At 45.7% G+C, this 26,044-nt stretch overlaps 1 protein-coding gene across 1 annotated transcript in view; it reads left to right on the forward strand.

Annotated features, from left to right (window-relative positions):
* The first annotated feature begins 138 nt into the window (after nt 1-138).
* Nucleotides 139-26,044, forward strand: part of BCL2 (BCL2 apoptosis regulator) — a 91,232-nt gene continuing 65,326 nt past the window's right edge. Inside the window, exon 1 of the mRNA XM_042869954.1 lies at nt 139-1,805. Within this exon, the coding sequence (XP_042725888.1) occupies nt 1,239-1,805 (567 nt within the window). The 5' untranslated portion in view covers nt 139-1,238. The remainder of the gene's footprint in view (nt 1,806-26,044) is intronic.

Below are 26,044 nucleotides of genomic sequence, written 5' to 3' on the forward strand. Positions count from 1 at the left end.
CGGAGCCGCCGCCCGGAGCCGCCGCCGGCAGCAGCAGCGCGGAGCGCCCGGAGGAGCCGCCCGGAGGCGGCGGTGCGCGGGGCTTCGCGGGCGGCGGGCGGGCAGCGGCCGCGGTCCCCACCGGCGCAGCGGTGGCAGCGCAGCCGGCCCTGCTCGGCGTTACAAAGCTGCTTGGGAAATGGCACCGCTGCCCGGAGCCGCAGTCGGAAGCGATCTGCCTTTTAATTTTGATTATTTTTTAAGCGGGCTCTTCTCGGTGAAAAACAATTAATTTCTTAAATATATCTCTATTTTTTTTGTATTTTTTTTTTTTAATGTGTGTGCGTGTGCGTGCGTGCGTGCGTGTTGGAAGCGCTGGGCTCCCGCGATCAGGGTCTGAATGAAACTACGTAAATGCAGCTGTCGGTGCGTCGCGCTGGAGGGACGAGCGGAGCGCTTCGGCCGCAGCCTGCCTTCAGATGCGCCCCATCTGCTCTCCAGGATCTGCCGTCGCCGCGGGGCCGCTCGCCCGGCTGGGTTGCGGGCCGGGGATCGCTGAGCTCTGACAGATCGCTGGAGATGCCCGGGAAAAAACACTGGGAAGCGTGCTGACCGCCTCTGGGTCCCGTCCTCATCCCCGCGGTGACCCGAAGCATCAGAGCCTCGCGTTCCTGAAGACTTGGGATGTTTGGGTTTTTGTGTCGCTGTTGGTTTTTTGGTTTTTTTTTTTTTGCGGAGGAAACTTGACAGAGGAACATATTTATAGCCCCAAGTAAGTACTTTTCGGAGGAAATTTAGTTTGTGTAACTTAACAGAGCGGTGCCGAGGTTCCCGTGTCAGCGTTGAGACGGAGCGCGCCCGCCTGCTCCTTTGTGTCCGCAGGATCTCAGCACAGGGGAACATGCACCTGGTTCCCGGCAGGCGTAACACCCTCTAACATGTATTCCGACAGCCAGGAGGAAGCGTTGCTCAAGTAGATCTATAATAAGTAATAAACGTGCGTCTGGAAGTAAAGCGTTCACCGTGTTTTAGTCCGTATTTATGCCGTGCATCTCCATCTGAGGAGGCAACGCCGAGAAGACGTGCATCGCTCTGAGTGCCCCCCGCCTCACCATGAATGAAACCGTGCCCCACACCTTAACTGGATTATAATTGTTGCTGTTCTTAATTTTATTACCGTTGGCTGCTTTACTTTTGGGGGTTCGTCCCACTCCTCTCCTTCCTCTCCCCCTCCCACTCGCTGCTTCCCCTCGGAAACCATGGCTCACCCCGGGAGAAGAGGCTACGACAACCGTGAGATAGTGCTGAAGTACATCCACTATAAACTCTCGCAGCGGGGCTACGACTGGGCCGCCAGCGAGGACAGGCCGCCCGTGCCCCCAGCCCTGGCTCCCACTGCTGCTCCCGCTGCGGTGGCTGCTACTGGAGCCTCCTCCCACCACCACCCTGAGCCCCCCGGCTCGGCTGCTGCTAGTGAGGTGCCCCCGGCTGAAGGGCTGCGCCCCGCACCTCCCGGCGTCCACCTCGCCCTGCGCCAGGCCGGGGACGAGTTCTCACGCCGCTACCAGAGGGACTTTGCCCAGATGTCGGGCCAGCTGCACCTGACGCCCTTCACGGCCCACGGCCGCTTCGTGGCCGTGGTGGAGGAGCTGTTCCGTGATGGGGTCAATTGGGGCCGGATTGTCGCCTTCTTTGAGTTCGGCGGCGTGATGTGCGTCGAGAGTGTGAACCGGGAGATGTCGCCGCTGGTGGACAACATTGCCACCTGGATGACCGAGTACCTGAACAGGCACCTGCACAACTGGATCCAGGACAACGGAGGATGGGTACGTGCCTGCGCTTCGCTCTCCTCCACCGGTGGTTGGTGGGCCCTGGGGTCACTTCAGTGGGGGGGACACGAGATCGGAGCTCCCTGCTCTCTCAGCCTGTTAGTGAGCCGGGCAGTGACGAGGTCCCAACGTGGCACGGTTCCAGCATGGCTGGGGATAGCACCAGGGGTGGTGGGGTCCCGGTGTGGCAACCAGGTGTGCAGGCATGTGCTCCTCATCAGCACACTAATGTGCAGCAAGAGTGGGGACCGGTGCTAGACCATGGGTGCTGCGGTGGCAGCTGGAGGTTGTGCCCAGTGTTAAAACTTGTCTTTGTCTCACCACCAAACAAAGGTGCTGGTAGATGTGTCCATGGGATTGTTCTGGAAAAAATGGTGTTTGTTGTGGAGTTTCTAGGGTAGAAATCACCTCTGGCTGGGGCTGGTTTCAGCATCCTCCAGGACACGAGGGTTTCCACTTACGGAAAATGGACAGCTTTTATGCTTGTGGTCGATCAAGTGCTTTTCCTTTTTCTCTCTCTCTTTCCAAAATAAACAACCCCATTGGAAGTGAGAGGGTATTTCTTTCCTTTTTCCTGTATTAATTGATACACTGCAACAAAATGTGGTCCTAGCTGCTCTCCCACAAACTAAGTCTGCTGTACATGTGAAGGCTGTGCTATCAGTGCCTTTGTAGGGAGATGAGCAACATCTGTACTGAAGGAGAACCTTCGGCGTACAGCTGGAGTCAGTGCCAGTCCCCTGGCACTGGTCGTGTTTTGTTCTAGGGGTGTTCTCCTGTGGAACACAGCCAGTTAGGGGAATGGATTGCACAGTACGTGTGAAGGAATACAGTGTGTGTGGCCTGGCTAGCATGGTTGTAAGGCCAGTGTTGCAAAGAGTTAACTTTTGAATGCTTGGTTTCTTGCTAGGTTGGTGTTAGGCTCAACTTGCTGCCCACGCTGGCTGTCTGTTAACATCAAATGCATTGCCTTCCCTCTGCTGAGTTCACCTGAGCCAAGGCACAGGAGCCCAGGGACATCAGTGTGCCGAGGGTTTGCTGCTTGCTGTTTTTCTCACGGAGCAGATGCTGGGAGGAAAACAAAAATAAATCTGTGAAGAGTTCAGTCTGCCAGAGAGCTTTGCTGGTTAAGACACGGCACGAGCAGTGAAAGGGTTAGGGATTTCCAGCTTGCATGTCTGGGCTGGGATGCCTTACTCGTGCATAAGTCCCACTCCAGGCTGGAAGCCCGTGCACGGAGCTGGGGCCCTCGGCTCGCTGCAGAGCCAGTGAAGTCATCCTGCTGACTGCAGTGAGCTCTGGATCCGATCTGTGATCAGGCTGAGATGTTGTCCTGTGGGTGCAGTGTGTGAGGGGAAACGTCAGTGGTGAGCAAAAATGAGACCGTGAAAGGACAGGTGTTAGCAGGAGTCATTGGCCAGAGCAGGCAAATGCTGGAGCTCATTCTGGATGGTTAGAAGTAACTCAGACTGGAAACACTAAATGCCTTTAAAAGGCAGCAATGCTTCCTATCCGTTTCGTTGTTTATTGAGGTTTCTTATAAACAAAAGCTCCTTATTCGGGGTGATGCATGTGATGCCATTTACTGCTGTGTGTTACTTGCAGTGTACGTGTGGAAGATGTACAGATTGCTCCCCTGCTGTGGTTTTTGCCTGAATGGTTGGTACCTCCAAGTCAAGCAATCTGCTAAGCACATGCGGAGCCTTCTAGTTCATTACAAGGGGTTAAAGAGTGAAACAAAGTTCCAAGCACAGCCTTCAGGATCTTGTCCGCAGCCAGAAGAAATCAAGGATGGCACAGCAATGGATCATTTCTTTTTCTAGTTTTCAGGATACGTCAGTGGGAAAGTATGCTTTAGTACAGTTCCACAAAGCTCTCAGTCCTCTGCTTGGCACTTGCACCATGCCCTGCATGCAAACCTCATGACAGAGTATCAGTGGCTGCTCTTGAGCTCACCTAATAGGTGACCGTGTTTTATAGGACCTCAGTGTCCATGAGATCTCTGCGTTGTCCAGGTTCCTGGAGCAAACACTGCTGCCTGCTGTGGTCATGGGGTGGCCCCTTGGCATGTTGAGGAGCAGTGTGTGGTCCTGAGGCTGTGTGGCAGCAGGATGTAACTTTGGGAGAGAGCGTCACAGTTAGTCAGGAGCACGTGTTATGCAGCAAGTTGGACAGCTTGTGCTTTTAGGGTATTGTGTGGGCCTGGGGCTTACACCACCTTTGATGCTGGGCTGAGGCCTTAATCTGCCCAGTCTGAATCTGTTCTGACTGCTTGCTGGACATTGTTTTTAGAAGAATATGAATCCTTTCTATTACAAGGAGCTAGAGAGGGACTTTGAACTATAGTGATCTTTAAGGTTCGTTCCGACACAAGCCATTCTATGATTCTGTGAAAACAGACAATAAAAAAAAGGACATTGGAGTGCAGGTTGGAGAGGATGTAACTGGTGTGGAGAGGGTGTAACTGGAGTGCTTACTTCAGCAGTCACGGGACATACACTGCTGGTAGTGCCTGGGAATTGATGGTGCCCACACAGCATCGTGGGTTTGTTCAAAACTTGGAACAAGCAACAGACGGAGAGTGTCTGCTTGAAGGCTGTGTTATGAGCTTGTGGTTCTGGTGGCAAATAAATGCAGCTTTCAAAGATTTTTACATAGGTCAGGATGCCACAATATTGTACTTTGGCCTAATAACATCTTCCTTGTGTTACAAGAGAAATAAGAGGACCAGCTCGTCTCTGCAATTTTGTGGTCCCCAGTATAATGTGTGCTTTCTGACTGACACCTTAATGGCTTCATTTTCTTTTGTACTGCCTGACGTCTTAATTGCAGTTCTGCAGGCTTTGCAGTGGACTAGCACATGTTGTAGCTTTCATGTTGATGGAGGGAATATGAAATGTGGTGCAGCTGGTGTAGTGGGGACTAACTGCAATTCTATTGTAGTAGTCTAATGCACAGCTTCCTTCAGAGAGCAGTGAGGCCCTGGCACAACTGCCCAGAGAAGCTGTGGTGCCCCATCCCTGGAGGTGCTCGAGGCCAGGTTGGATGGAGCCCTGGGCAGCCTGAACTGGTGGGGGCCAGCCCTGATCATGGCACAGGGCTGGAGCTCGACGATCTTTAATGTCCCTTCCAACCCAACCTATTCTATGATTCCTCCATGAGCTTTCCAACAAAAAGCAGGACTTAGCATAGAATATAGAAACTATGGAAGGAGACATGGGCACCATCATGCATTTAGGCAGATAAATCTTTGATGCTAATGCAAGGAGGCCCAGGTGAGAGAAGCAGTGTTGCGTTGAAAATTAAAAAAATAATAATAAAATCATTTAAAATAAAAATAATGTCATTTGAATCAGAGATGTGATAGCTGTGTGTTTCCATCCAATTCTTTTCTGTGATTGCAGCTCTTTATTCTGTTCCGCAGTTCAGGGCTGATATAGAGAAGGATATGGATGCCTTAAGTGGACTGTGGGTGGCCAATAAGGGCATGCTTCCACTAGGTGCCTCATGTTCCTTTAAGTATTTACCAGAGCCAGCTGGGAATGGCCCCAGCGTCATGCAGGAGAGGGGAACCACTTGGCTCAGCACAGGTTCCCATGACCTACGATGTCCCAAACCCAGCAGGCATCCTCTGAGCCCAGCCATCATCACACGCATGCCAACATCATTCATAAACATGGCTGTGGATAAGCCACTGCTTTGCCTAGCAGCCCCATCACTGGAGCCCTCTCCCAAGATGTTCCTGTTAGTCCTCCTGCAGCCTATGGGATTTAACTCCTGCGTTTCCAGCATCTCAAGAGGCTTCGCCCGCCAGATGACTGGTGGTTTTGCCACTATATCTTCCCATTTGGCAGCAGGGCTCCTTGTTCTGCAGGGGTGAGATTTCACGTGGTGGAGGAGGAAGAGGCCAGATGTCTGACTGCTGTGCTCTGGTGTGCTTTCTGAGGTGACCATCCGAAGCCCATGCTTGAGTACCAACCCCGCATTGGTGTTCAGCACCTTGGCTTTGCTTTTCCTGTGTGTCTCCTCGTCTTGCATGTGGCAGGGCCCTGCGGCCACGCAGATGCCATGGGTTGTGGCAGTGAGAGGCCTCGGCTGAATCCCCACTGGGGCTAACCCCAAGTCACTGTTTGACTGTCGAAAGGAAGCGATCTGAAATCCACTGAGTGAAGTAAATGAATTGGCAGTTTCAAGTGTTGCACCTTCTAGGTCCTTTTGCCAGTTTTTGTGGCTTTGTGGGTTTATAATCGAATTCTCAAAATATTATCAAAATATTTTTCTTTTTGCTGTTGCTGGAGAGAAATCCATTCTGTGGAGAAGCTGTGTGGCAGTAGGGAGGAAAGAACCAGGAGAGAGAGAGAGAGAAAATGATGGGTATTTCTTGGTCTCTTGTCGCTGTGACAGCGTTCTGTGTAACCTGAGACAATGTCAGGTTGCGTATTTTTTCAGCAGTCTCATCTTTTTTTGTCTTTTCTTTATTTTACATAAATGTATTGACTGTGACCTTTAAAATTTCAGAGCCACTGGTCTCAGTTATGGAGGTGATGTCATTTGCCTTGATCTTGCAAAGAACCCTGAAGTTCAAACAGCAATCCTATTAAAAATTTCTGCTTTACTTTCAGTATTGAGATAGAAGACAGTTCTCTGTCCGCACTGGGGCAGGCCTCTCTTGAGATTCTGCCTTGGCTCTGCTGAAAAGTAAATTCTTTCATTTTGCTCTTGAAATTAGGAGTGTGCAGAGGCCCGAGGCTGGAGCAGCAGTGTGTGAATGTATGTGTGGAGCAGGAGCCTTTTCTCAGGAGCCATGCAGCAGGGCCTGGACTCTCTAATGTGATGCAGAGACCGTGTGCTGTGTTAGCAGCAAAATGAAGCCCTGTGGCTTGTCCTTGCACTGGTCTTAGGTCTGTTGGACCTGGGATGGTGGAGCGTGGTGGATGGGGAGATGGAAGCGATGCTTGGGTGTCATTTAGAAACCTCTGCAGTGGCTTGGTCTGGTGTAATGCAGGCAGGCCAGCTTTTCTGCATCCCTGTTCTCCTTTGGCCTTACTGGCCTCAGTGCCGTCTGGCCATGTTGCTGGTGGCCTTCCACTGCTGGTGGTGGCATATGCTGCAGCTTCTGGCCTAGGGCAAGGGTGGGTATGATATGTGTTGGCAGTGGAGACTCATGACTAATACATGGCATGATGGATGGGGTTAAATAACAAATCTCCAATGGCAACGTCAGCTTGTCATAGAATTGCAGTGTGGTTAAGGTGGGAAGGCACCTCCAGAAGTCGTCAGGTCCAACTCCTGCTGATGCAGGGCTACTCAGAGCAAGCTGCCATGTCCAGGTGAACTTTGAAGATCTCCAAGCCTTTTGGCTGTTCTGTTTTCATCCCATTTAGTAATGCAGGTGAAGGTGAAGCATGTGACTGTGCTGATGAAAGCACAGCTGCTTGATCACAAGCTATTAGAACGAGGTCCCTGCTCCCCTTGCACAGATTCATTCAGCTGATTTCTGATTGTTTGTCGGTTCTGTTGTTCTTGCTCCATCTGCAGCTGGTGGTTCTCAGCTTCCCCCAGACCTTCCACTCCTTTCCTTTCCTGTATGCACTGCTGGTGCCATGATGCAAAGTTGTGGCTGTGCTTGCCATCATCTCCACCAGTGCTGGATCCCCACGAGGTGGTCACCAAAGCATACAGTGGTAGAAAGCAGAGCTTGGACCTGGCTCTGCACGAAGCTGCCCTGTTGGCCAAGCAGTGCTGTAAGGAGCATCCTGTAGCAGCCTCCAGGAGAGCTGCTAATGAGCTCCTGCTCATTCTCCATCCCACTGATCTGCATGGGGCCAGACCCTGCCTGTGGCTGTGTGGGCAGGGTGGAGCACAGCTCTTCTCCTTTGAGTTTTGTCTTAATGTATGTATGAGCGCCTCACGGCAACTTGTACCTGGTGACCTGGCAATGATGATAACACGTGTTCCTCAGCTGCAGCAAAATACTGATTATTTCTGAGGGCAGTGCTGGCCTGCTCTATTTTCCATTTTGTATATAATAATAGGATGGATGAAGGTGTGCAGTGCCATAAATCTTCTCTTCTGCAGATAGATAGCATCCAGGCCTTCTTGGCAAACACGAATGCTGATGACAGGTCTGAGGGATTTTCATTTTACTCTGGCTTTAAGTTTCATTAACAATCGGATGGCTTTTCTCTTTTTTTTTCTCTTTTTTTTTTCTTTCTTTTTTCTTTTTGTTTGCTTTTTCTTTTTTTGGCTCATGAAAGACTGTGTAACCAGATAACTTTTCCAAATGCATCTAAAAGTCTGGAATTTATTTTCTGTTATTTTATACTAATGCTGGTTTGCTTTTACAATGATTGCATACTGGTAGAGTTAGCTAAATTCCCCTCACTGGAAAGTTCTTTGCAGGTTTCTGGATCTTACAGCTAATGAATAAGAAAACAAACCTGATTTTAGAAAGTGTTGCCATTGACTTCAGTAGGAACAGGAAGAGGCACTTAATTGGACAATTGTAGTTGTGTTTACTTTGTATATGCGGCAAGAAAAATAAGATCAAATGAAAAAGCCACAGGTTTTCAACTAACAGAAAAAATAATAGCCTTTACTGCAATGCATGGTTAACCTTTGGTAGCTGTTTCCATGGAAGAGCTTTTGGGGGGAAGTACTAAGCTGGGTTAAAGGAAAGTTTAGGTAAGAGGAATGTCTGAACTTTAGTTTGAATAATACTGCTTCGAAGGGCAATCGTGCACCTTGATGAAATGAGATAAATTTAACATTACCTGGTGAAATTGGATCACTAAGTGCTGAGGGTAGGCCTTTCTGCAGAGCGTGTTATTTCATAGTTATCTATTGGTTAAGCATGCCACACCACTGGATTTACTCCTGCACTGACTTACTGAGGATCTCTTATTTAGAGGAAATAGTCAACATCTTTTAGTGGCTGCATCATTTAATTGCTATTTTATTTTACCAGAGGAACCAAAAGAATGATTCCATTTTGCTATCTGCAAAGCCAACTTGGAGGGCTTTGGGGTACGTCAGTGAGTCATGTAAGTAGGTGTGCCAGCTACAGTCAAGAAGAAGAGGCCCCAGTTTTCCCCATGCGGTGATTCAGAGGCTGTCACCTGGTTATTAGAGAACGCTGCTGAGAGTCAAAACTCAGCATGGTTCTAGCACTGAGTAAACTGTGTGATTTGGGGCAGATCGTTAAGGGCTCTTTTTTCCAGTCAGCTCAGCTATGAAATGAGCAATCCTGCTGGTATATGTTGTTACAGGTCTGGGAGATATGGCGTTGAACATTACAGTATCATGAGTTAGGCTCATGCTTTTTAATTGGGGGAAAGAAAGTCACACAAAATACGATGTTGAACAAAATACCTGCCATGATAACTTTGGGTACCAGTATTCAAAATGGATAACATTGAACATCATCATTGCTGGAGCTCTCCAGCCTAGGAGAGACCAAAGTGAGTCCAGTGGTGAAAATTCCTGGTGATGAGGTCAACCAGAGAGGCAAGGAAGAAGAGAGAATTGAAAATGAAATGGAACTTAAACTTTTTCTGATCTGCTGTTTGGATGTGAGGCAAACAGATTAAAAAGATCTGTTTCAGCTGTTGGTCTGTGGCTGTTTCCTGTATTCAGGAAAAGGACAAACAACATGGGGAATGGCATTTTACTTTAGTTTTTCCCTCTACGTATCAGCACAATTCATCAGACACTTAATGGAGGAGATTTTCTTCCCTTTTCCATTCCCACAAAATTTTCATGTAACAGCAGCTACAGCACTTCAGAGGAAACGGAGATAAGCTATGTTGCATACAGAGATGCACAGTGTTTCTGTGCACACTTGTTCTTTTGCTTCCATTTGCAAGCTTTAGTAAGCATTCAGATATGGTCAGAAAAAAACAATTTTAAACCTTTTTTTTTTTTTAAGTGGTCAAACCTTTGGGATTGACCATGGATTGTCCTCAGAACTGTCCTTCTGTATTGAAGCTTATGAGACAGAATTCCTGTCGCATGTGCTGGGGAGAACTCCATGAGTCCTTGGGAAGACAGGTCCTTGGACTAGAGGCTGATGAAATGCCTCCTTCTGTGGTACCAGGAGTCCTGTGTTGTGTCTTCAGGAGGGAGTAGATTTTGTCAACTTTGTCTAAGAAAATTCATCATATAGTCAGAGCATGTAATATAGAATGTAGGAAAGGGCCCTGTTTCTAGGTAAAAAAAAAAAAAAAAAAGAATTAAAAATTACTTAAAGGAGAAGGATGCCCCATCCCTAGAGGCATTCAAGGCCAGGCTGGATGAGGCTCTGGGCAGCCTGTTCTGGTGGTTGGTGATCCTGCACATAGCAGGAGGGTTGAAATTAGATGATCATTATGGTCCTTTTCAACCCAGACCATTCTGTGATTCATATACATACTAAATGTGTTAGTATTGTACTTAGCAAAATAAGATGATCAGTGTTGAATATTGGTAACATTTCTTGATCAAGATCATTTGCACAGCTCAAGTAAAAAACAACATTGAAAAAACTGAAGTAAGAAAACTCCCTGATTAATAACAAAAGTAAATCCTGCATTTGTGCTCCAAGTGTCTGCAAATTTAAGTTCAGCTAGTCACATCCAAAGACTCTTGACTGAAGTCATCTAGCAAATTGCACTAAATTATGCTAAATGCTTAATTCCAATTGCTGACTGATGCGAAAGGTCCCAAGTATAACCCAGAAGGAGACTTAGCACACATATTAATTGCAAATTTTAGCTTGGCCTGTTCCCTTCTTCCTTGCCCAGACCCACTAACACACAGCAATAAATAGCAGTGCAGCTCTGAAGCCTGCAGAGGGAAATGCTTTCCTCATTCCCAGCTAGAATGCAGCAGCAAGGCACACCAGGAAGAGGGGAAATGACACCCTCCATTCAAATTGTCAGGTGGCAGTCAGACTGCAAATAAATGACCAAGCCTGGAGTGCACTCAGGCTCCTGCAGTAGCTCAAGGCTATCTGCAAGAAGTCCTGCAGTAAAAGAATCACCTTCTTGACTCTGGAGTGAGTGCATGGCATCTTGGCCCCCTTGCAGCCAACAGATACATTTTTCCAACGTGGTAACGTTTCCCTCCAGGGCACAGTGGTGTCCAGTGTCATACAGCACGTGGGCAGACCCTCCATTCCACGTGCTACAAGTGGTGGGGGAAACCCATTGAGGCATCTCTGTTCCTTTCTTCTTATCTTCCAAGGGCGATTGTTTCACTGGGATGTTGTGTATTGATTTTGCAATCAATGGGGAATTTTTTTTGCTTTCTTTTTTCTTTTTTTTTTTTCTTTTTTTTTTCCCCCATCTTTCCAACCTAGAGAGAAGGATGTTTGGAGTATGGTAACACATCCTGCAGGCTGGGGCTGCTGTGACAGTTCAATGGGCTGAGCGAAGACACAGCGTTGGCATGCCGTTACGCTGTGTAAATGGGCTTAGGGTTTGTTTTAGAAAGCTTGCTCTCTTTTTCCCCTCTCTGCTGCCTTCTCTGCCCCCTGCAGACACAAATACATCATTCTCACAAATGAAACTCTTTAATTTTAATAACTGGCCTAGAGCTAGAACTGACAGTGAGAGAGGAGCTGCTTGGTTTGCCATCACTGACAGCTGGAATAAACTACCTGTTCCCTTGGAAGCAATGGACAGCCAGCATTTATTTTTAAGGACATTTTGATCCCTAAAGAAAAACCTCTCAGCAAAAACAGCCGAAACCAGGGCAACTTGGTGCTGTTGGCTGCTGTTAGAAGCAAAGCTTTGAGGGAGCTGGAGGAACATAGTGTGTAGAGGTCTCGTTTTTCTCTCCCCATAGCTCAGGCCCTTCTTTTCAGAGTGAATCCTTGTCAGCCCTTGGGAGAGGCTCAGGGTCCTTCTGGAATAAGCTTCTTGTGGTCAAGATCCATGCTAGTCTGGTTGAACAGGAGCTCTTCCATGCAACTGAGTGACCCACGTTCTCAGTGCCCTGTACTGTGGGGATGGAGGGTGAGCGATGTGTTAGATATGAAATAACTTTGCAGCGACTAGTTTTACCTCTGGCTCCGTAGGAAAGTCAGCCTTCTTATTTTGCCAGTTCTCAGAAAAATGTGGCAGCGCTCCCATTTCCTCTTCTCCTCGCTCAAGGCCTACCACCCTTTTTATTTTTATTTTTTGCTCCCGGGGCCATTAGACAACATGCAAATTGTAGTTAATAGAGCCAGAACAATGCTGTGCTCCCAACGGGATAGATAAGGGTCAAATCCATCGTGTGCCAGCCCTCGGCATGATACTAATTCTGGCTGTGTCCACCCAGAGGTCAGGCTGGAGGTGGCCACTGGCCCCTCGCTGCTCTCCTGCTCCTGCAGTTTCTTGCAGCTGGACCTTGCAGCCAGGCCCATGGTGGTTTGCGGGAAACATGAGAGGATGCTATGCTCTGTGCACCTCCCTCTTGTGCCCCAGACCCTCCTATTGGAGGCCTAGGAGCCCCTGCAGTGAGATGGTGGCAGCAGGCATTGCTATCAGCCCCTGGCTTTGGATTTATTCCTGGCTCTGCCTTTGCTTCTAAACCGTGGGCTCATGTCAGTGAGGTGGTTAGGGAGGTTCATTTTGTAGATGGCTGTAAGTGTACTTAACAGTGAGTAGACTGAGGTAGGATGGAGAAGGGAGAGTGCTGGGTGTCCCTGTGGAGGCTGGGGCCCAGGGCTCTTGACTTCCTGGAGAAGCTGGCATCCCGCTGGTGTTTTGCTTTTGGAAATGCCAGGTGCCTGAAGTCATACCTTTAACCCAGGTTTGCGTGGATGAATTAAGTGAAAAAGGAGGCTTTGTGTTTTATAACTTATTAAAGGAGTAGTTTGGGCCTTTTATTTCCCTACTTTCCCCCTCTTTTTGACCTTGCCAGGAATTCTGCTAGATCCCCGATGTTGCAAACACAGATGTGCTTACCTTTAAAACATAGCAGGAGCCTTGCTGAAGTCATCGACTTCCAGGGGAGCAGGATCAGAGGACTGAAGCAGAAAGTGAAAGTCTTTAAAAACAAAAATGCAACAGAGAAGCCTCCTCTTATTTCCTAATTGAGTATAATGCAAAAAGTAAACAGTTGGCACAAATGACTAATGCAGGTTTGTCAGGGGGTGAGCAAAAACATGCTGAATCCAACTGCGTGTTTTGCTATGAGTTTAATGGGGTTTACATCAGACCTGTAGCAAGACAGGCAAGAATTTTTTTTCTACAGAAAAATGTCATTTAAAAAAATGTGGAAAATTCTCCTGTTCTACCTCCTACATGTTTCTATTGTCAAACAGTCACTGATCTTATTTTAGACTTGACCTTAATGTTCTTTCCACAGCACACAGGCTGAATGACATGTTATTCAAGTTCTCAGACAATATTATGATATATCTGCTGTTATATTTAGCTGTAACTTTCATTCTCCTTATAAACAAACCCACCTAAAACAACCACCACCTATCCAGGGAAAGTGTTTCCATTCCCTTCGGTTTAATTTGGACAAATTTGGCATGAAAACATTCAATAGTTCCATAATAACCTTTGCAACAGGATGCCTGCGGTGCTGACATGCAGGTCTAGAGCAACTTGTACCATGTGCCAGGAAATTGCATTCTTAAGAAAAATCTAGGCATAAATTTTGAACAATCAACACTTAAATTTGGAGAAGTCTGTCATAAGTTGTAATCTGCCTCATGGGTTTTTGCTTTAATAGCTTTTTACTTTCTGAGCTGTGCCTCTCGGCCCTTAGTGCAGGCTTTGCCTCTCTGGGCTGAGCCAGAAGGGAACGGAAGAGATGAAGTAGAATCATAGAATCATTCAGGTTGGAAAAGACCTCTAAGATCATCTAGTCCAACTGTCAGCCCATCCCCACCGTGCCCTCTAACCGTGTCTCTCAGTGCCACATCTACACAGTTCTCGAACACCTCCATGGATGCTGACACCACCGACTTCCTGACTGCCTGTTCCAGCATCTCACCACTCTTTTTGAGAAGAAATTCTTCCTAATGTCCAACCTGAACTTCCCCTGGTGCAGAACCCTGCAGAACCCACTGTCCCGTATCAGCCAGGGGCACCCTTCACCCATTCGAGTCCATTTGAGTCCATTTGATGAAAAATGGGGGAACCAAAGAGCAGATTACCTCCAAGATGAGAAAGTTTTCCCAACCTTGATGCCTGCGTTCATCTCACTGTAAGTGGAGTGAGAAAACAGTAAGTGCAACATAGGTGCCTATCATGGCCCAATGGCTCATGCAACTGCTCTAAGACCCTCTTGAAGTTGAATATTGAATCAACAAAACAGAGGTGGTTGTCCAAGGCTGCATCCATGAGTTTTGCCTCTAGGAGACTATAAGGAAAAGTGACTAAACGCATGCAGCTTGTTGGGAAATAAAAAGCCCTCTGTTTTTCCTGATGAGTCCAGAAAGCAAGTGGCCAGTGTCACTGGCAAAACGCTAAACAGGATCCTGGGAGGAGGCGGGGATTGGGAGGGGATGTTCCATCCATGTGGATGGGCTGGGAAACCGTGTGAACCGAACCCCATCAGGAGGAGCTCGCTAAAACTTCAGCCAGGAAAAATTATACAACTCTATAAATAGCTAAATTGAATGCATTTGTGTGTGTGTGTGCACACATGTATCTATGAGGTCATGCGCATAAAAGAAATACAGTAGTACTTCATGTGTTGTTTTCTTTTTAAGTAGTGGAAAATGTTTTAATGATTTTTTTTTTTCCTAGAGACAGTACATTATGTTCTGTCCTTAGGGCCAAAAGCACAAAGTGCCTATTTTCATGAGGAATCCTACAGAATGAGGAAGGGAAAGTATTATGCAGTGCAGCGAGGGTATAGTAGCCATTCCACAGTGATTACACATCCAAGTAAAGGCTGTACTAGAAAACTCAAAAATGTATTAGAAGCGGAAAACAAGATGTGTGAAGTGTTTCCTATTCCCCCCCCCCATCTACAACAACCAAGCATACAGAGAGGCTGTCACGGAGTTTAAATTTAACCCCTTACATTTGATAATAAGGCTGTACTTCTGTGGTAGGCAGCCAACGTGCTATGCATGCACGCACAATAGATTGAGGACTTCCTGTGCTTATTAATTTTGCTCCCTTGCAACTTTGAGTTGATTTTCAGTATGTTAAAATAGTCTGGTCAGACACAAAACAGAAGTGGCTGGAAGTGCTAAGCCGTAGGCAGTCAGGAGTGAACGTAGCTAATGTGAATCCCAGCCTGAATTAAAGTATAGAACAGATTTTTGTTTTATCTTAGTAGATGGTGATCCAAGGTCTGACTCTCCCATGTTACCTTTTAGTACCTTTCATTCATCCTGTGATGGCCAAACGATGAATGAAGTCAGTCTTCTGAAACCAAAAGGCTCTTTTCCACACAAAATTTCAATGAATTAAAGGATCAGTAGAGTTGTCCAGTTTAATTCAAGAGCAAGATGCAGCCTGGGGTGTAATACCCTCATATCATGAGGGAATCAATTTTGTATCCGAGTCTCCTTTGCTGCCTTGTTTTAGCACTTATGATACCATCAGCGGCTTGGTAAGTGATGTAATGGGCATTAAATCAGGATGACCAACATAAACATCTGTCAGTGCATGTGAACATTTGATGTACGACCCAAGGGCCCGGTGCAGCAGTCAATGTCTTGGCAAAGAGGCTCTGAACGTCAGCGTCACCAGAGGTTGCGGAGCCACATGCTGGAGGGGCTACGTGCTGTCTCCCCTATGCTGTTAGCACATAACTGAGTGCATGACCTGGCTGCTTGCTCTCTGGTGTATCGCTTGGGAATGTGTCCCTCCAGTCACTTGTGCTGGGCAGAACTCAGCCCAGCGCTGAGATTTGGCGCACAGCATCAGCAGCAGTTCTGTGGTTCCTCTCTAGGAAGCCTCAGCTGGCCTTCATGTGATGTGTGGGCTTGCGCTTGTCCTCTGAACAGCAGGGGAGGTTTGCAGAGGTAACTGGTGTCATTCTGGGTAGCCACGTGGCCTGAGATTCATAGTTTAGTTGAAAAATGTCAAAATGTCAGCTTTGGTTTTCTGTGCCCTTAGTATCAGAGGAGGCATTCCTTAGGCTCAGGCTATTCTGGTTCAATTTTAATTCAAAATCATCTTGTTGTCATATTCTTGCTTGAATTTGTAATTTTCTGTTCCTATTTATGAACCTAATTCGGTCCATGTTCCTATATATATATAGTTTTTTTAAATGGGATTCATATGCTAGTAGTATCCAGCGAAGCCAAATGTGCAAATCAGTGAGTACGTACCTCCTCCACAGAAATGGGCAGCAAGGATCTGAAAAGCACACTGCAGGGGAAGAGCGAAGTGACATGAGCACTGCCTGGCTCACGGGCAGCATGCTGGGGTCGCTTGTTCTTTTTGGCAAGGTCTTTGGTGGAAGGGCAGCAGGCGTGCGAAGCGCCCAAGTTGCTGGCGGGAGGGCACAAATGTACATCCTTCCTTCTTGCTTCTCCTCCCATGGGCATTTCAGCACAGCAGAGCGATGCAGGGGCTCACAGCCCCCTGGCCCCATCCATCCCCAGAAAGGTTTTGCTTCACCAGGCTGAGCTACAGGAGAGCTGTTCTCATTTGCACTGCATTCTAACTGTTAGAGGCGTTATCATCTTCACAAAAAATAGGCATATTTGAGTATTTTACTTCTTTTTAATCACTTCAAGGTGCTGCGCGCTTATAATTTACTTCAAAAGAAGTCTTTTGTCAGTCGTGAGTAAGTACACGAAGTACCGAGGTGTAGACATCTTATTTCCATGGCTGTTAGAAAGAGTGCTGGCAGCATCCCTTTTTTTTATGATGAATATAATCTAGAAGAAGTAAGTGAAGTATTCCCAAATCACTTGGATTTTTTAGAGCTGAAACACGAGCCTTTCAAGAATGCAATGTAAGCTCCATTAATTTGAAATAAATTTAAGGAAAAAAAAATGCAAGCTGAAATATTTACTCTCTTTAAAAGGCACAACTGACTTAAAAAAGAATAAACCATAATTAGCTCATTGTATTCACAGTAAAAATGCCAGAATGCGATTATTCTAAATGAGAAGCCTGAAGAAAAAAGCCACCCCTTGTCACCCAGGCAGATGTATGCACACACACCACACGTGCACCATTTGGTTTTTACAGTGTGCTGTCAAGTGAATGCTGCCACGGTCCTTGTTTAATCAGTTTCCTCTTTTATTTGTGTGCAGTTCTATATAAAAGGGAGGCTGCTTGTAAAGTTTTTAATAATTCATTTGAAAATGATTAGAGTTCAAGGGGAAAGTTTTCCCTTTAAATAGCTGAGCCAAGTAAGGAAAAAAGCGGGGAGAGCAAAGGGTGAAATTAATTTTTGCCTACAGTATGTACTGTATGTTTAAATGCTACATTCAGACTTAAAAATTAGGCTTAAATGGAACATCAGTAGCTATCGTCTGTATTTCAGTCTTTCTCCTGTTGGCAAATTCATTCTGAATCTTCACAGGTGCTGCCCTGCAAAAGAAGATAAGAAAGATGATTTTTGTCCTTGCACGTGCAGAGCAGGGTGAAAAATTCCATTTGGGACTTATGACTTTTTTTCTTGCCAGCTGTGATTCAATGCTCTGTGCTCTGCCAAGTTCCCTGGCAGCGCCCTGCCGTTATGTGCAGCTCTGTGCGGGATGCGCTGCTCGGTGCCACCAGGGCTGGCTCCAGGTGCAGCAGGATGTCTGCTCTGCCGCCTGGCGAGTGGCAGTGCCGCACAGCTACCATGCAATTACAGCTTAAACAAGCAACACTGACCAGTTTGGTGGTGTTGATGTTGAGGGGCTGGTGGGTGGGCATGGCACAGAACCAACAGCTCCCAGCGCTCAGCCTCAGCTCTCTGTGGTTGCGCCTGTGCCCTGGGACACTGCCTGCCATGGGCTTCTTTCTTCATGTTTTCCCTCCTTTCTCTTGCGCAACAAAACAGCTACCAAAGGCTTGGATTCGGCAGTGTTTTTGACTCGTAGTTTCCCTTTGAAACCCCTGTCAACACTTCCCCAACTTTCAGCTGAAACAGTGAAACCAATAGGGCTTGAGGACTCTGAAGCAGGGATGGGAGCCTGGGCATTGTGTTGCCTCTAGTCTCCAGAATTGTCCACACTACCTCAAAAAAAGCCTCTTTCTATTAATGAGAGCATGTCCTTCAGCTTCTTTGCTTTCCAGAAGCAGTCTAACCAGCTGTGAGCTGCATTGCTAGTAATTGCTGGGTTCTGGTTTTGCAAGTGCTACTCAGAGCTCGCGTGGCGGGAAGCAAACACCTTACTGCTCCAGAGATGCTCAGCTGGGACTGTCTGTGCTTCCCTTGTGCTAAGCATGCCTATTTGTGTGTGCTTAGCATGCAAACCATCCTTTGGGATGCTGCTTTGTCTTCTGTCTCATTTGAGCCACTCTTGACTGCACAGTGTTGTCAGAGGCACTCCAGAGTGAGGATGCCACTTGGACACAACAGAAGCAGAAGGTGACAGAGGCATGAAAAAGAGCAGAGATCAAATAGTACTCCGTGGCCAGCAGATCTAAGGGTATTTATAGGCCAACACTTGCAAGTATAGTCCACAATGCTTTGGTTATGGGAATATGTTGTTTCGTTTCTTGAGCAGCAACAGCCTGAAGGCATGGCCCAGGTACATATGAGCTGGATCAAATCTAAGCTGTGGGCGTATTGGCATGGGAAGGAGCCTGGTTAGCCCCAGAAGCATAATTGGAGCATTTCCACCATGAGCGAAAGGCTGTTATTAGTGACAGATGGATCCTAGAGCTGATGGGGCTCCTGGTTTTCTCACAGGAGTGGGCAAGGGACAGCTGGCTGTGACCTACAAGCAAATAAATAGTTTGATGCTAGGTACGGTACCAGTAGATGGTGCTGAAGAATGGGTTGCACAGTTCCCGGGATTTGTGAGGACCCATTAAGACTTGTTCTTTGGGGGCTCCTTGCACACCAGTCCTTGTTTGGAGGTCGCATTGCCAGCTGGGCACAACCCAGACCCAAAGGCCTGAGACCAACTTGTTACTGAGTATATCGCATCTTCAGCTTCTCCCCTTGAATGGAGGTGCTTTGTGTTTCAAAATTGTTAGCATTGCTAGTATAACATTCCATGATCGTAAGCATACTCTGAACTGCTTACTCACTGGCAGTAAACAGTATTATTGTAATGGCTCATCGTAACACCCAACAGCTGCTCACTTTCAGGAAAAGGTTTATTGGCCTCCTGCAATTGCCTCTGCGCTCTTCTGTCATGTACTTTATTTTGTCCCGGCCTGCTGTTCTTGCAGGCATGAGTCCATTCTCAGAGGACTCTCACTTGACCTTGGGACACTTTGAAGCAGATCTGAAGCCATCCTTTTTCACCTTGTTTTGTGTCCTACTTGCTACGGACCAAAAGTGCTGGAGTCTGTAATGGAGTAGGCCACTGGTGTAGTGTTTTCTGTTTGAGATAGGGAGCCGTCTGTATAAGAAAAAAATAGAGTGTGAAATTGTTTCATGAAAAAATGGAGTCTACATTTTACAAGTTCAACTATGAGTGATTTTCCACCTTTAGCTTTATGTACTTTTAATGTTCAGTCTAAATTAGGCCACAGGAAAAGGATGGTCTATCTTCAAAGAAACTATTAGGCTGATGGTGTTCTTTGGATTCGTGGAATACAGCTGTGGGTGTAGCAGTAGCTCTCAGGCTTTCTTCCATGCTAGCATACAAGATTTGGGTGCAAGCTGGATACTTCTATTGTGTGGGCGTCAAAGGAGAGGGCTGGTAAAACTGGTTGGTGAAATTACCAGCAGAGCTCTAGAGCCATGTTGGTAGTTTCAGAGGTATGCAAACCTGGGGAGGCAGACAGGAAGAAAGGCATCCCACATCCTCCCTATACAACTAAGGGACCTCACTGGATTTTCATGTACAGAGACCTCCTTGCACAGATGAATGAATACATTCTTTTTCACTGCTACATATTCATAAAGAAAGATTTCTTTAGGTCATAATTACAATTCTTTTCACTGAAATGAAGCCCTACCCACACTCGTGCAACTTATGGGAAGCACATCTTGTGCATTTATTACACAAGCCTTTGTCAGATGTTTTGAAGTAAAGTGTATTATCTCCATTGATACGGGAGAAGTCACTAGAAAGACAAAAGTAGGAAAAGAAATTAGTATCCTATGAGAATTGTACTTTGGTATGTCTTCTTGCTATTTCTTGTGCAATGTGCTTTTGTAATTAAATTTAGAAAACATGACACTAATTTTCATGGGCTTGTTTGCCTGTCATTTTTTTACATGAAGGCTGAAGTTATTAGCTAAAAAAAAGGCTAAATTTACATGTAAGAATACCACTTTATGTCTTAAAAGACATGCTCTTGATGGATTATGTGTATACAAACTGATAAGCCATAAAATTTGCCAGAGATGTAGTTGTATTCAAGCTGGAATGTGGTGCCACAGGGACAGCTCCACACAAGTCTTTTGGAAAACCCACAGTGGTTCTGCCAGCAGACACTCTTCTTTTTTATTTTTAAGATTTCATTATGACTGTTCTTCTATTTACAAGCAGCTTTTCATACCGTTGATCCGAGGCAGTTGGCTAGTTTAATATCTGGAATGGCCTGCCCAGGGAGGTGGTGGAGTCGCTGTCCCTGGCAGTGTTCAAGAGGCATCTGGACGACGTGCTGCGTGATGCGGTTTAGTACTAGTGGTGGCAATGGTGATGAGGAGATGGTTGGACTGGATGATTTTATAGGTCATTTCCAACCTTGTGATTCTATGATTCTATGATCTGTTAAATTTGGTGCCCAACAACCTGCATGCAGGTGGCTAACGTTGCGTGTGTCCATCGTCCCATATGTTTGGTGACACAGGTTTCTCAGGATTTGTCTGCCTGTGAGGTGCTTTTCAGAAACAGGTGTGGAGGAGCAGCTGTTCCTGAAGGAGTTTGTGAACCAGTCTTCTTATTTTTTTGGAAAGAGGCTCCTGTATTTACAGTATTGCGGAGTTGGTTTCGGCTAAAGAGGAACAAACCACTCACTGTAGAGCAAGAGGGTCAGCTCATGGAGGGATTCAGAAATATCTGCTCCTCAGCCATCCCATGAAAATACAAGCTCTCTTCTTTCACTTAGCTCTGTGGTTGTGCTGCAAGGCTTGGTTTTGGACTAGATGGTATTTGTTTGGATTGACAGTCAGCTGATGCTTTGGTTATTTTTTCTGAAGACCTGTCTTCACAGTTTATGTTACCTAGTGGTTGTCTGAAAGAGGACTTCAGAAACATTTAGTTTGGCCTGCAAACTGAATGAGCTTTGTTTAAATAACCAAAAAGGTACAGAAGGCTATTTGATGTTTGAAATTGTCAATAAATTATGTTGAATATGTATTTTTGGCACAATCTTTGTTAGTTTCCCACTGCTTCAAAGTACAGTTTCAGAGTTGAAGGTTGATCTGAGGATATTAAATGTATAGGTTACAGGTGCTCGTCTGTGAGGCACTGCAGTTTACTGGGATAGGTAGTTATTTACAGGTGATTCATGACACCTAATTGTCGTGATGCCTTCCTCCTGGCCAGGCTGTGATATCTGTGCAGAAACTGAGGAGGCAGTAGTTTCATGGGACTGCTTGAGCTAAGCAGAGAACAGCAGCTGAGCCTACCCAGTGCCACAACGGTGCACATCCTGCAGGATGCATTTGTGCCCCAAAGACTGAGAGTATTTGCAGATCTTTTTGCAGCAAATGTAGGTATTTCAGTACGGTTACTTAACACTGCTCTTTGTCTCCTTGGGTTTGCAAGTTACGGAGGCTTAAGCAGCCTTCTTGTTTATTGTTCCCTCTCTCACTTTCACATGACTTTTTATTGAAGGCCTGAGCACTTAGGCAGAGTGTTAGATTCAACATTCCTTTTAAATTAAATGTGCTGGGGTGACCTAATCATATGTTAGCTGATTGACCGCAGGAATGGGAACCACGATATTCTGTAATCTAGTTTAAAGTTAATTCATTCTTTGACCTTGGGCAAGCTGCTTAATTTCTGCAGAAAGGGGATAACAATTCCTTTGAAATGTTGACAGTAGAGTGAACAAATAAGCAATTTTTAAATCTCTTTTGGTCAAGCATTCTCATTTTAGAAAGAACTCCAGAGTTTCTATTCAAGTGTGTTAGGAGTCAAGGGATGTAGTAAGGGCTTCTGGCCCGTCGAGGACTTAACATGCTTTCAAATACTGGCCCTTGTACCTCAGCTTGATGTTGCGTGTGTGGCTTTTCTTTTGTTTTTGTGGGGATGGAGTAAGGGATTCATCTCTTGTCTCCAGAGCCACGTCGTTTGCCATCTTAGGTCTTGTGGCATGTAGACATTATACGGATGGAAGTCTTACTTCCTCTTTGTGCAGAGATGAGACACTTCATTCCATGTTTTTAGTTTTGAGATAGTATGTCTTTGTACTAAAAAGCGATAATACTGATGAACTCAGCTCCATAGGGTTAACTGTAGCAGTGGCCTCGTTTGCTGCTAGTGAGTTTGCCTCTTATGCCTGAAATTATCCGTGACGTCCAAAGCGATCAGCTTGCTGTTTAACATCACAGCAACAAAACACCTCGTGACAGCAGAGCAACCTTTCACGCTTTTCATTTTTCAGTTGTGTTTTTTTAAACTTTGAAGTGCCGTTTATTTTGACACCTGATATTTTTCAAGCCACATTTTTATTTGGTGGGAATAGCATTAACATGTATTAAAGGCAGAAAAGCCTGAGGAAATGGTTACAAGCTATTCCCAGAATGTAAATAATTTCCTAAATTTTGAGCTGTACAAATCTGATGTGTTTTAAATGGCCTTCCAGAGTGCAAAATGAAACTTACCGTGGCATTTAACCAGCAGTTTACAGAGGTGCTAGTAATTCCACTTGGCTATATTTAGGAGTCCAGGAAACAACAAGACCAAAAAAAATAGCTAAACAGTCTTGCAAAAAAAATTAAAGGAGCAGTTTCAACTGTAAAATGCTGATGTTTACAGCAAAAAATCGCAGCTGCTAAATGTTACCAAATCATAATAACTGTGACAGTTACATCCCAATCTTTCTGTAAGACATCTTCAGCTACGTGAAGGTCCCTTGATTTAAACAGGACACTGCAGCAGCACGGGGGCTGGTATTAAAGGATCCTGGTAAAACTGGATGGCTAGTGTAAATGAAGGCCTGTTGTTGCATCCCAGAGGGTGAAGAAGTCACTTGGAGAAATGTATAGACAGGAGTGAGATATAGGGTGTGTGGAGAAACCATGGTACAGAGACTTCATGCTGGTAAGGTCTCAGCTGTAGACTGAGTCCAGTTTTGGACAAAATCTGAGAGGGAGTCCAAAGGCCTTCCCCATGGCCCGAGGGAACATAGTTCATGGGGAAAATCAAAGCAAATTCTGCTCACTTGGTCTGTGAAAGTGCAGAAGGGCTAAAGGATGATAGGGTTAGTCTTGTGGCAACTCCACAGCCAGAACAATACAAGAGCAGGATTGTCAGAGATGATATAGGTATTCCCTCTAGTGTAATGAAGCTTGCAGAGATATTTAGTAATGAAACAATACAAGCCTTGTAGGTAAATTAACTCAGCTTGTCCCTCCTTTGCAGCAAAAAAAAAAGTAGGTGAAGTTGCTGGAGCCAACCAGTATTTTGCACTCCGCCTTCTGAAGTGATGTAACTTTTACCAACCTTTAAAATACTGATGATGAATGAGTCACTGTTTCTCAAGGGTTTTGGTCAGCTGTTCCAGTTTACTGGTCTGGAATCTCACTTGTACCATCCAGTCTCTCCGAACTTCCACTTGTTTGTTTAAAAGCTGCAGTTACCATCTTTACTGAGAGAAGCTGTCATAGCACCAAGGTTGGAAATCCACTGTAATAGATGCTACTTTACATACATGGGGAGACAGAGCACCTACTTTTGCTCTGTTATTGAATTGTTTTCCTGCTTCCATATAGTTCCTTAGGGCTGTGATTTCTCATCGTGGCAGTTTTATAATTGCAGCCTCCCCAGCATCACGCAGAGGGTGTTTTTGCTGCAAGAAAGTGGTGAGGAGTACATTGCTGGAAGCTTCCTTCCTTCACCCTCACCCTCTCTCAGAATCACCCCAGTCCATCCCATACAAGCTGGCCAGTGCCACCCCCCTGAGGAATATGCACTGCTCGTCCACCACTTGAGCGAATGTCCGTGCCTGACACCCAGACCACAGTGCAGGGTGATCCCCAGAATCCTGTGGAATGCCCAGGGGAAAGCCTGGGAGCCACTACCTGAAAAGGTGGGCTTGTGCTTGATTCTTGGGCTTCTGCTTAGAGCATGGCCCCTCACTGCGAGCAGTGGTGAGAGGCACCCCTAATGAGATCCCTCGCTGCTCACTGGACCAATGTGGTTTTAAGTCTTAATAACGCGAGGCTATTTTGTTAGCAGCTTTACTTTCCAAGTCTTTTCCCCTTCCAGCACCCCTAGGTACGGCTCTACTGGATCAGTTACCATCTGCTCCAGTGTTTGCATTTAGCCTGCAGGGCCCGTGATCTCAGAAATATTTCCTGTAAATGGAATCTCTCATGCCAGGCCTGTCACACAATAGATATATAATTGGATAAAACCTAAACTGAAAACAACAAACAAGAAGAAGAAAACTACATGTTGTGCCATACGCTGCGTGTGAGGCTGTCCAAAATGGGATACACTCCTTGTTTATGTCTGAAGCTGTTCTAGTACGTCTCTTTTTATTTCCCGTTTCTGTTCAACAAAATCAAATTAATGTAATAACTCAATTCCACGGAGCATTTTTTCCCTCTTAATATTCAACTGGAGCAGATGCATTAGCAGAGCACCATTGTCTCCACAACAAACACAGGTACTGCATTTTCTATCCCAGTCTTGGTCTTGGATACTAGATGGAGAACTCCTGGAGATGACAAATTGTTCTCCTTCTCTGTGGTCTGATGGCCAGGGGCGAGACGGGCCCCAGGGGAGATCAGCAGGCAAGCCATAAGAAACCCATGCCTTGGTCAGCCAGAGCCAGGGTCAGCTTGCAAATGATGTGCTATGAGCCGTACAGTGGAAAAGCAAATGGAGGCTTGTGTAGGATGCTGCTCTCTGGGACCTGCCTTCAAGAAGATGCAAGTTGTGGAAAACATCCAATCTGAAGAATCTACACCTAAGTGTTAAAAACAATTCTGAGTGAATAAATCAGAAGTTGATGGCTCTGATTTTCCCCTTACTCATACTAGGAATTTTCTTCATCACCTCTGCAAGAACAAACTGTGTGAATCGTGCCTGTGCCACTAGTAATGAGCTTACAAATATATTTTCTGTTTTTTGGAGGGACTGCAAATGCTGTACGCTAGTCATAGCTTCCAAAAGATGCTCAGAAGTACACTGCAGAACATCAAAAAAGGAATTGAATTCAGCTTCAGTCAAAACCAGTAATTGGTTTTTATACTTTAAAAAAAAAAATCCCCAACCAAAAGCTGTTCATCTGTCTCTGGTAGATTTAAAAAAAAAAAAAAAAAAAAAAAGCCCTGAGTTTGGATTTGAGTGCCCTGAAAGTAGTAACGGTAATCCTAATAAAGGGGCTGATTTGTAAATTTTTCCCAACAGACTATGCAACCATGTTGTACTAACTTAGGCTTATTTATGATAAATGCAGTCTGAAGCACTGGATATATAAACCTGGAATCCTTTTTAATTCCAACATAAAAGGATTACATTTTATCGATGTAGCTTATCTCCTAGCATTCTGCCTCTTTTCTTACATTGTTTTTTTGAACATTCAAAACATGCTCTTTCTCTTCTTGTCTTTCTACAATAGCCAACAATTTCTAAATCAAAAATAAGATCCTAGTGCCGTTTTTGCCCATGGGGTATTTTGCTGGTTTCCTCAAGGGCAGCGTTTCCACAATAATGGTTAAATATAGGCCCATAAATTCCTAAAAAATGTGTCCCAATGTTGGCTAGTAGCTTCCATTTGCCTTTTACTTGAGCTGTAGGCTTAGTTGCTTGGAAAAAGATTGGGTTCGATGTGCCTTCATTAAGCAAATAAAGTGAGCCAGAATCAAGCAAAACTACGTGTCAGTTCATGAAGAGTGAGCCTTGGTTTTTTTGTGTGGAAGATTAACACTTCCTCGGGAGGACTGTAATAGGATTGATCCTCCCAGTAGCACTTCAAAGACACACGGTCCTGAAGATTTTTCCTGCATCATTTACAGTACCTCTGGAAGTTCAGCTTCTGCATTTG

This window comes from Lagopus leucura, unplaced genomic scaffold, assembly GCF_019238085.1.
Source record: "Lagopus leucura isolate 7727_CA_CO unplaced genomic scaffold, USGS_WTPT01 Super-Scaffold_100002, whole genome shotgun sequence".
Taxonomy (NCBI): domain Eukaryota; kingdom Metazoa; phylum Chordata; class Aves; order Galliformes; family Phasianidae; genus Lagopus; species Lagopus leucura.